Source organism: Neurospora tetrasperma (genome assembly GCF_000213175.1).
Source record: "Neurospora tetrasperma FGSC 2508 unplaced genomic scaffold NEUTE1scaffold_4, whole genome shotgun sequence".
NCBI lineage: Eukaryota > Fungi > Ascomycota > Sordariomycetes > Sordariales > Sordariaceae > Neurospora > Neurospora tetrasperma.
Window position 1 is genome coordinate 2,365,239 of NW_009799102.1, and position 9,558 is coordinate 2,374,796.

The window sequence follows — 9,558 nt, forward strand, 5'->3', positions numbered from 1 at the left end:
CCCCCCCCCCGGCTAGTCCCTCTCAACTTGATCAACTCTCGAGTTTCAGATGGAAGCGAGGTATGGCTTTGCGCTAAAGTGTTACAAGTTGTGAGGGAGGGCGGGACTGATTATTTACTCAATCTAGGAATATCTAGACTTGATCAATGTCAATCACAAGGGCTCTGCGTCGTCAGAAGTGAACCGCTAATCTCGGCAGTCAAGAGATTGTGAGCTGAAGCGCTGAAGGGATCACCGCTGAGCCTTAGCTACACGTGCGCCCGCTGGGAGGTTTCGGTTGGTGTCGTTTCTAGATGAGATGCGCGAGACAAGGATATCCGGTCATCTCTTTGGTCTCGGTGTCTTGGTGGTGTCATGAGGTTTGGGGATGACCCGAAGCCTGGAAGTTCCTGAGGTGCTCTCTCACATGGTGGGGTGGCTAGCCCCCAAAATACTACGCAGTAGCGCGGGATGGAGTGGCGAAGGACGGATGATGGGGGCTTCGAGGTTGGTGAGGGGGGAACAAAGCAGCCCAGCCGCTGATTGCATTGTTTCTCATGCAATTCGCAGAAGCTTGGCACTGGCGCAGGAAGGTGCAGATGTTTCCAACTTAAAATGGTGTGTGTAGAGGTACCTATCCATACGCACGGCAGAGACCGTTCGACAGGATTCCCGATGGTTAGCACGGTAGTCCGTACCACCCTCCTGCCGTCCTGCCATTCACTGTTCCCCTCTATCTGGCATTTCTCCAAGTTCAGAACTTCCACTTGGCACGGGATATGCCAGGTAGTGTAACTTCATCTATTACCCGCCTTTATTAGGGTCTGTTGCGGTCACTACAAATCAAGTGAACAGTAGGACTGGATCTGTCTGATGACAGGCTTAAAAGGCGTGATTTTAAACACACCTCAGCAGATACACCCGTTTGAAAGCAACGGCCAAAAAGCTTGCGGTTCCACTTCCCTTGGTGCATGGAAGACTGAGGAAAGAGTGCGGCTACAGCGACCAGGGCCCAATCTTTACAGGACCACTACAGATACTGTACCTACAGGATACAGGACCGCCAACGGTGGGGTCTCAGCTGGGTACGTACCCCCCAGTCCCCTCTTTAGTCCCCCCAAAAGAAGGAAAGTGGCACAGCCAAGACTCCGACCACACGCCGTCGACTGACATCCAAATTTATCACTTATCTTTCCATTTCGCTAACTCTGCCTCTTCCTCCAGAACCTCAAAACAACCTAACATACTCCATCCCTTCTTCGCATCCTGACAGCAATCTTCACCTTCGCGAATCTTACATACAGTGTCCCTTTTCTTCTGCGCCGAGACAAGGTCCTGGCAGATAAAAGGAGGCCCACCATTTCCCGTCCCATCGCGTTTCCACCTTATTTCTCCCCTCCACGAGTTCATTAACCTTCGAGACCCCATACCCCTCCTCCTCGTTTCCTCGACTGCCTGCCTACCCTGCTTGCCTTATGTCGTTACGACTACCTTGATCGACTTATCGATAAACATTATACCACCCGCTGTACCACCCCGCGCCCGCACGACAACCCGAACGTCAACCTCCAGTCGTGTGTGACTGCACCTGCCTGTACGACCGACCGCGCTTATCTCGAGACCTGCGGACGTGCGCTCTACATCAGGATCACTTCATACTCACGGCGTGCCCCTCACCTGCGACCTTAGCTCCCCCTGGTTGCAAAATCATCGAACCCTCCTTTAGCACTGCTTCTACCAACAGTTTCTTCAACAAAGATCCCACATCAACGACCAAGGTCAATCACACCACGATGGCCTCCGTTTCCACCACGGCGCCGAATGCCCATACACGTGCGATGCATAATGACCTGGGAAGGGAAGATCAGACACTGCTCCTGTTTGCCCACCTGATGGAGGGCGGCAAGGAAGACGATGAGACGGTCGAAAGTTTGGGCAAGCTAACCAAGCTGCTCAACGACGATGTCGAAGCCACAAAGAAGGGAGAGAAATCCATAACCGCCGTCATAGACAGTGACTGCGTCGATACCATATTGTGTTATCTGGATATGAGACAGACCGATGTTGTTCGCGGCCATGCTGCTCTCTGCACCTCTGCTTACCTCAAGGCCGCTGGCGAGGACGGCAGCAAGAAGCTCTCCGCCTTCTTCCTCGACCGGATCCAACGCGGCACTTACGACGACTATATTGTGGCGTTTTGCGTGGCAGCTACCATCTTCCCCATCGTCCCCGATCTCACGTCCGAGCTTTTCCTCAGCGAAGGCTTCCTCCCCAGTCTAGGCCCGCTTATGAGGCGCAAGTGGAAGAGCCGCAAGGTCGAGACAGCCTGCCTCGAAATGCTCAACGCTGCTTGCATGCACTCTCACTGCCGTGAAGCTGTCCAGAAGTACTGCATCGACTGGCTAGAGGAGATTGTGGACCAGGATACCGAGCAGGTTGTCGAGTCCATGTACACCACCGATCCCGACACCGCCACCCAGGAAGGTTCCGTTTCCATGAGGAGGCACTCGATCCATGTCCAGAACCTGGCCGCCGTGGTTTTAACCAAGCTCAGGGTGAGCCTCCAACTGCCTCCTTCACCGACCTCCGAGGTTGGCGCTCCCTCCTTCTGATGTCCCTGCGGCTGACATCAGCTCAAGGCTGTTCAACCCGACCAGGCACCTCCAGACTTGTCCGACCCATCCCAGCCCCGGATACAGCCGGCGACAACCAGCGTAGAAGATCTCTCCAAAAAGTTTACCCAGATGCTCATCAAGGACCCCGAACATTCCAGCCAATCCTCGGTCGAAGGACTCGCCTATGCATCGATTCGCGCCAAGGTTAAGGAGGATCTAGCCGGTGATCCCCAATTTCTCAAATCACTCGTAAAAACACTCGAGTCGGCGCCGCCCAGGTCCCCTCTCATGTACGGCGCACTCAGCATTTTCCTTAACCTTACCCAATACCGTCCCGCCCTTACAGACGAACAAAAGCGCATAAGTCAACTCAAGGCCTACGCGGATGCAGTAGGCAAGCTTCAACCCGACCCCCTGAACGACAACGAACATGTCAGCGCACGCTGTAAACGTGTCTTCGAAGCCGGCCTCACCCCCGTTCTCGTGACGATCAGCAAGACCAGCTCCGTAGCCTCCCTCACCCTCATCATCTCGATTCTCAACTCGCTCTCCATGACTCCCTCTATGCGGGGACCGCTTGCTCAACAAGGCGCCGTCCGTCTGTTGATCGGTGCCTGGACCAACCTGCCCGAAGGTGACCCAAAGAACATGACAGTCCGACGAACCGCCGCCCAGGCCCTCGCCCGTATCCTCATCTCAACGAACCCGATGCTCGTTTTCGGGGGCTCCACCCCCATCAACACCGCCATCCGTCCCCTTGTTCACATCCTGCTCCCCGACCAAACCGTCGACACACGCGATCTCCTCCCGACGTTTGAGTCCCTGATGGCACTCACCAATCTCGCTGCTGTTGACGACGACACTCGCCGCACCATTGTCCGCGTGGCCTGGAAGGACATTGAGGAGCTTCTCCTATACAACAACCCTCGCATTACCACTGCAGCTGTCGAGCTCGTTTGCAACATCGTCCAATCCCCCGAACAAGCCGAGGCGCTCTTTGCCGATACCAGCAAACCGCAGGCGCAGACCAGGCTGAAGATCCTTGTAGCTCTAGCAGACGCTGAAGACGCTGCTACGCGCAGTGCTGCCGGTGGTGCCTTGGCTGCCTTGACGGGGTATGAGAGCGTGGTAAAGGCTATTGCGGAGCGCGAACGCGGACCGGAGATCATTCTCGGTCTATGTGAAGATGATAACGAGGACCTGAGGCACCGCGGTGTCTTTGTCTTGCTGAATATGGTGGCATGCGAGGGCCAGGCAGGCAAGGTGGCAAGAGAGAAGTTCCTGAGCAAAAACGCGGTGGAGATTGTGAAGACGGTGGTTACCAGATCAAAGAGGAGGGAGATCGTGGAGCTGGCTGTACAGTCTCTGAAGTTGATGCTGGGGAAGGAGTGATCGGCTTTCTGTTGAAAGTAATCCATCCGAGGCTGGTAGGTATACAGGATGCCTTGTTGATTTTGTTTTTCCATCATTTCAACTGTCTTGACTTTGTCATTGTAAAAACAGGGGTACAATTCACCTACGGGATTGGGGCACGGGCGGGCAAAGAGGGGACAGGCAACAGGCATCGTCAACATTGTTAACATTGTTGACATCTCATTCATCACATTTGGAGTTGGAGCTTTTGTTTAGTAAAGAAGGGGAAGCAGAGACAAGAGATGTGCGATGAGGAAGATCATCAGATTGGAGAGTAGTAGCAGAAAGGGTAACCGCTGTTGTTATTCGCTGCATACATGCCTATGTACCTCTCATGATCACATCACGTTTGAACAAAGCACGGTCGTGCATTCCTTTCGTAGATTGTGTTCCAAAGATCAGAGACTCGGCTGCTTAAGGACCTTGAACTAGGTCATCGAACCGGTGCTCATGTCATGTGAAAGGCGCAGTGATATCCTGAGGATGAACCAAAAAGAAGGGGAAAAAACATACAACACCAGGGATTCGCTGGTCGTCACCGACCCAACTACTAGTCTGGCCCTCACTGGCTTATCTATGGGAGAGCGGACGGGATCCCGAGTTTTCCAGTGGGTATGGTCGTATGTATCCGTTTTTGATACAGCTAGTACTTATGAAGACGCACTGATTTGTTGTCAGGTGAGGTGCTGGACTGATGCTATGTATGGATGTGAGTAGATAAATGGTGAGCGGCAAGTAGACCACCCCTTGACTGATTGGGCAAGTGGGTCGATTGTTTAATGGTGCCTTGAGGCGATTTATACAAACGTTGTCTATTGGATATCTCTACCCAGGCGGGTAGTAGAGGATGGGGTGGCGTAGTAACGAGAAGTCAGAAAGGACGTTATGGCCCATGCCCATTTGACTTGGTGTGACGTGTCGGGTAGTCGACGTTGGAATCGATGGTGATGGTCTAGATGGGTTTCTCGGAAAGAGAGCGTCAAGCTGGACCGTACTAAAGAGAGACGGACGGCTCTAGTGAACATACAGATGACTGACAACTACGCAGCGTTCGTGCCTGCTGCACGGCGCAAGAGGTCCTGCATCAGATTGCTTCTTTCTGCTTTTGTGCGTTGAATAGAAAGTTGGGAAATGGGTCGCCAATGCTAGCACCTAACGCTTGCTTCATGCGTAGGTGGTGATGCCGTAACTGTGATATAAGCATGGCAGGGGGTCTTAGGCCATAACTTGCCAGACGCAGGAAGCTGTCACCGAAAAAAAAGAAAGAAAAAAAAAGAAAAAAGCTGCCTGACATCTTCCATCCTTTTGATGTTCTACCTTTCAACGTACGTTCATCAGATCAGTTCCACCCACAATGGCCGGTGTCAACACCCAGAGCTCACGTCGCGGTTGTCCCCCGAGGAAACGAGCACGCATCGACAGCTATCTTGATAATTCATCCCCAGCTGAAGATTTAACCGAGACCGCTGAGGTCGTCTCGGAGGCTTCTTCTACTAGAAAGAAAGGCCCCGAGCAAGGCAACGAGAGGCATATGCCTTGCGGCCCATGCGTCACCAGGGCTTCCACTACACCCGGCCAGAAATGCTACAACCAAGGTGGACTTGGCGTTGCCTGTTGGCAATGCGCAAAGAGTAATCATCAGAAGACATGCGTTCCTGTAAGTTAAAGAGCTTTCACCGCAGCTATATAGCTGTTGACTCGCATAGGTTCCCTTGCATATCCAGTCGAAGCTCAAAGCTTGGTGGGACCAGAACCGTACCGAGAGGGAGGACGATAGCCGTACCAAGGAATTTATGGAAGAACTCCATAACATTATCAGGGAGATCAGAGCACACAACAAAGTCAATGTACAACCCCCTCTCTCTGCTACTCTTGGCTCATCCTCTGCGGGCCAATCTCTGTTCACCACACTCCCCCGCAATAGCCCGCACACCGAGACCGCCGAGGAAAAGGAGTACCAGCATTCGTAAAGTCGAGGCTTTCGAGGCCATTGCCAACTCGGCCGCCAAATCTGCTGAGGCCTTGAGCCTCCTTGTCAAAAATACAGACCAGATGAAGGATGGGTTGAAATATGGAGGATCAGACGAAGCCGAAGAGGAAGAAGACTGTTCCTCTTCTCCTTCTCGATCTACCGATGAGGAATCAATTCTAGCCGTCAAAGATCACTATATCTCTCTTCTCTCCGAGCGCTACGATTCAACCGATAAACCCCTGATCTCCGTCAGCGATCGAGACGCCCTCCTCGCTCTCGCTGCCGCCCGTGATGGCACTATTGGCGGTCTGCTCCAACGAAAGTACATCGTAGCGAGCACCCGCTATCGCAAGGAGCGTAGCAGGCGCACGTCAGGCGCACGGAATCATGGCGCTACGGGCTCGGCGGTCAGGCTGAGAGGCCCCGGTATGGAAGCGGCGCAGCACCGCCTTGTGGCATCAGAAGTACTCGAAGATCTTGCGGGGGAGGGTCATGATGGAATGAACTTCGATATGTAAAAGAAAGACTTCAGCTGCCAGAGCCTCCTGCTCCCAGAGGACGAGCTCGCGATGAATGCACCTTTCGTTCCACCCCTACGTGTAGCCTCACTCCCCTGCGTGAACGCTCCATCTGGAGATACCTCAACCGTTGTCCCTTTGCCAGCCCTGGCAGCGCGTTCTTAACATACGCACTAGATGAAAGGTAAAATGAGCTAAAAGTGGATTGCCATGACAAGAATTAGCATTGGCATGAATACAGATAGGACTGATCAGTAAGGATCCTTGAGATTCTACGGTAGGTTGGAATGAGGGTTTCCACAATGAAGTATGATTCGGTTCCAAAACATATTCGTGCTATATGTAAAGGGTGCTAACAAAATATAGGAAGCAATGCCAAACTGCGCTTACTAAATGCAGAAGTATTAGAAAGAGTAATGTGGCGCATGCCTATATAACACTGTGCATTTAATTGTCGTTTTTGTTTTGGTTCCTAAGGACAAGGGGTTTTGCTTCAGCTAGGTATCATCGGATACTTCCATATCAACGACGTACTCCATGCGTATGACACCGTAATCATGATCTAATCATGAAGTGGAGGGTTAGCGCATAGTTACAGGTGTAAAGGAAGGGTTTAAACGTGCTGACATATTTGTTCCAAGTTCCTATTCTAATCATCTTTTTATCTTTTGTTCAAACACCCACTCCTTTCACGTCAACTTTACTTATCCTGTCAAACGAGCTGTTGGTTACTCGTATCAGAATCAGAGAATATGGCCAATATCAAGGCCCAGAGCTCATACCACAGTCATCCCCCCAAGAAACGATCTCGCATCGATAGCGACCTTGAAGACTCACACTCATTCAAAGACTCAGATTCAGCCAACACCCAAGAGGACGAAGAAGAAGAAGAAGAAGATGATGATGATGATGATGGAGGAGAAGAAGCACACGCTTCCCCTTCCCTTTCCTCTTCCACCCACCAGAAATCACCATCAACCTCCCGACACCATTACCACCGCCTCCTGGTCACAAGCAGCGGCCCAAACTACAACCCCATGATCGCCCTCTGCGACCAAACCGCGATCCTCGCTCTTGCCGCCGCTCGCGATCCGTCCACCATTGGCAAACTGCTCCAGCAAAAGTACGACGCAGCATGGGCTCGCCTGCGGCGTAACAGTCGCATCATCAACTTTGACAATTACTACCAAAGGGTCGAAGGCTTGCTTTCTTCCCTCCCGCGAGATCTGGACCCTTCTGAATCAACAAGGACCCACATGAGACAAGCCTGCACCACAATCGATCGGATTTTTGACTCTATCCACCAGCAAGTCGATAACGAGTCGAAACTGGAATCCAAAATTAGTGCGGCTCGGACTATGCAGAGAATCCTGCGTCGCTTGTTGATATATTCAGTCAATTCTGGTAATATCATTCCGGAGGAGTTTTCCGGCAACGGCCACCTGGGTAGGCTAGGACTAGATGGCAAGATGTTCATGTTGATCGATGGCAAGTTTGATCATAAGAAACACGAAATCAAGCGGATGACGGCGCGCGAGGACGCATGGGGTGGTTCGGATTGGGTAGAGAGAGTAAAGGAGCTGGTAAGCCTGTCGTCGCGCGGGGGTGAGGTGTTCAAGACGTTGGCCCGGGTGTTGGAGGTGGTAGAAAAGGATGCGTATAATCCCGCGACGGATTATGATTCTTACGGAAGGCCTACTTTCTGATTGAAGAAGCGCTGATTGGATTTACGTCAGGAGGAGGCGACAGGCAGCGAGACAGCCAGTCCTACATGCTGGCTAATGTATGTGAACAACGGGAAGGAGTTGTGTGTATCTTGTAAGGAAAACTGTGTTGATCAAGAATTCTGCGTTCAATTGACATTGTAATTAGTTCAGAGTTATGTACCCTCTGAGGAGCACAATTCGTTGTTCTGACGAGTGTCAATTAAGTGGCCGGCAAGTGTCCCCGTGAGCGTTGGTACCTGGTCGACGATCCACGTTCGGACAGGGGCACTTTCCACTTCACACCACACCTCGCACAATACGCGCGAGTCATTAGGTCCAACAGTAGGAGCAACCCGGAGACTCGATCTCATAGAATCAGCGATCGGTCTTAAGCAGTGGATGGAGCACAAACAGAACAACATGTGACGTATCGGAACCAGAGCCAGCCTGAGAGCAAGGGACAGTCGCCGGCGGTAATGCGCTGCAAGAGCCCGACGAGTAAGACGTTCGTGAAGGGATTATTGCAACATTGAACTGCCGTTGTAGATTGAATTTGGATGTTGTGGCTCAATATAGGTGCTATTTCTGACAAGCGGCGAAGTGCGAGAGCTTGGGACACCCACCGTCCCCGTTGGAAGCTGTGGCTTCGGGCGTTTCGGTTCTCTTGTCTCTTAATGGAGACCTTGTACATGGGCTGTAGTGTAAAAGTCAAGTTTTCATTTGGGGCAATTTCCACTTGGCGACAACGACTTCCTCGCTATCGTAGGAGGCCTCGAAATCGTAATCTTCAAGAAGTTCAAGAGGAGGCAGCTGGGGATTTAGCCATTCCTCAGGCTCGGATTCAAGATTATTCCATGACTCGAGGTCCGACCACTTCTGGTACTCCGTCTGGTAGTCATGGAGCCACAGAAACAACTAGCAAGCAATACCGGTCGGTACGGAACGCAGTCAGATATATGGGGATTGCTTTTTTCTGCTCTAAATGTCGCTTTCTGCAAAGAAGCCCTCATAGAAGCTTCACTGCTTATATCGTGGGCATGATATGCAAATGGAGGCGGCCATATACTCGTCAGTTTCGACAGAGGTAGACAAGGAGGCGGGCGATATGGAGGAGGCGAAGACAGAGATCGCACACAAGCGATCAGGCGTTGACGGGACAGTATACGAAAAGATTTGAAGAGACAATACACATTTGGAGCAAGGATCATGACAATAATTGCCAATGGTGAACTGCAGTGGTGATAGTACTCTCCAGTGCATTATCGGACACCATTTTTCGTAACATATGGAAAGTATGAAGATGACTTCATAAGACACAAATCAAAACAATAAAGGCACATACGACCATACCCACT

The 9,558-nt window shown here is 51.7% G+C and overlaps 4 protein-coding genes across 4 annotated transcripts; all 4 read left to right on the forward strand.

The window, feature by feature from the left end:
- Positions 1 to 1,392: 1,392 nt before the first annotated feature.
- On the forward strand, positions 1,393 to 4,341 carry NEUTE1DRAFT_84215 (uncharacterized protein; the record flags this gene model as incomplete). Its single annotated transcript, XM_009853999.1, has 2 exons — positions 1,393 to 2,534; positions 2,613 to 4,341. The coding sequence occupies 2 exons, from the start codon at positions 1,773 to 1,775 to the stop codon at positions 3,984 to 3,986; spliced, it is 2,136 nt and encodes a 711-aa protein (XP_009852301.1).
- A 149-nt stretch (positions 4,342 to 4,490) lies between these two features.
- On the forward strand, positions 4,491 to 4,724 carry NEUTE1DRAFT_44414 (uncharacterized protein; the record flags this gene model as incomplete). The annotated part of the gene is made up of 1 exon (XM_009853292.1): positions 4,491 to 4,724. The coding sequence occupies one exon, from the start codon at positions 4,491 to 4,493 to the stop codon at positions 4,722 to 4,724; it is 234 nt and encodes a 77-aa protein (XP_009851594.1).
- Positions 4,725 to 5,361: 637 nt separating this feature from the next.
- On the forward strand, positions 5,362 to 6,497 carry NEUTE1DRAFT_102000 (uncharacterized protein; the record flags this gene model as incomplete). The annotated part of the gene is made up of 3 exons (XM_009854000.1): positions 5,362 to 5,664; positions 5,714 to 5,907; positions 5,960 to 6,497. The coding sequence occupies 3 exons, from the start codon at positions 5,362 to 5,364 to the stop codon at positions 6,495 to 6,497; spliced, it is 1,035 nt and encodes a 344-aa protein (XP_009852302.1).
- Positions 6,498 to 7,249: 752 nt separating this feature from the next.
- Positions 7,250 to 8,203, forward strand: NEUTE1DRAFT_45899 (uncharacterized protein; the record flags this gene model as incomplete). The annotated part of the gene is made up of 1 exon (XM_009853360.1): positions 7,250 to 8,203. One exon carries the CDS (start codon positions 7,250 to 7,252, stop codon positions 8,201 to 8,203), a length of 954 nt encoding a protein of 317 aa, XP_009851662.1.
- Positions 8,204 to 9,558: the final 1,355 nt, after the last annotated feature.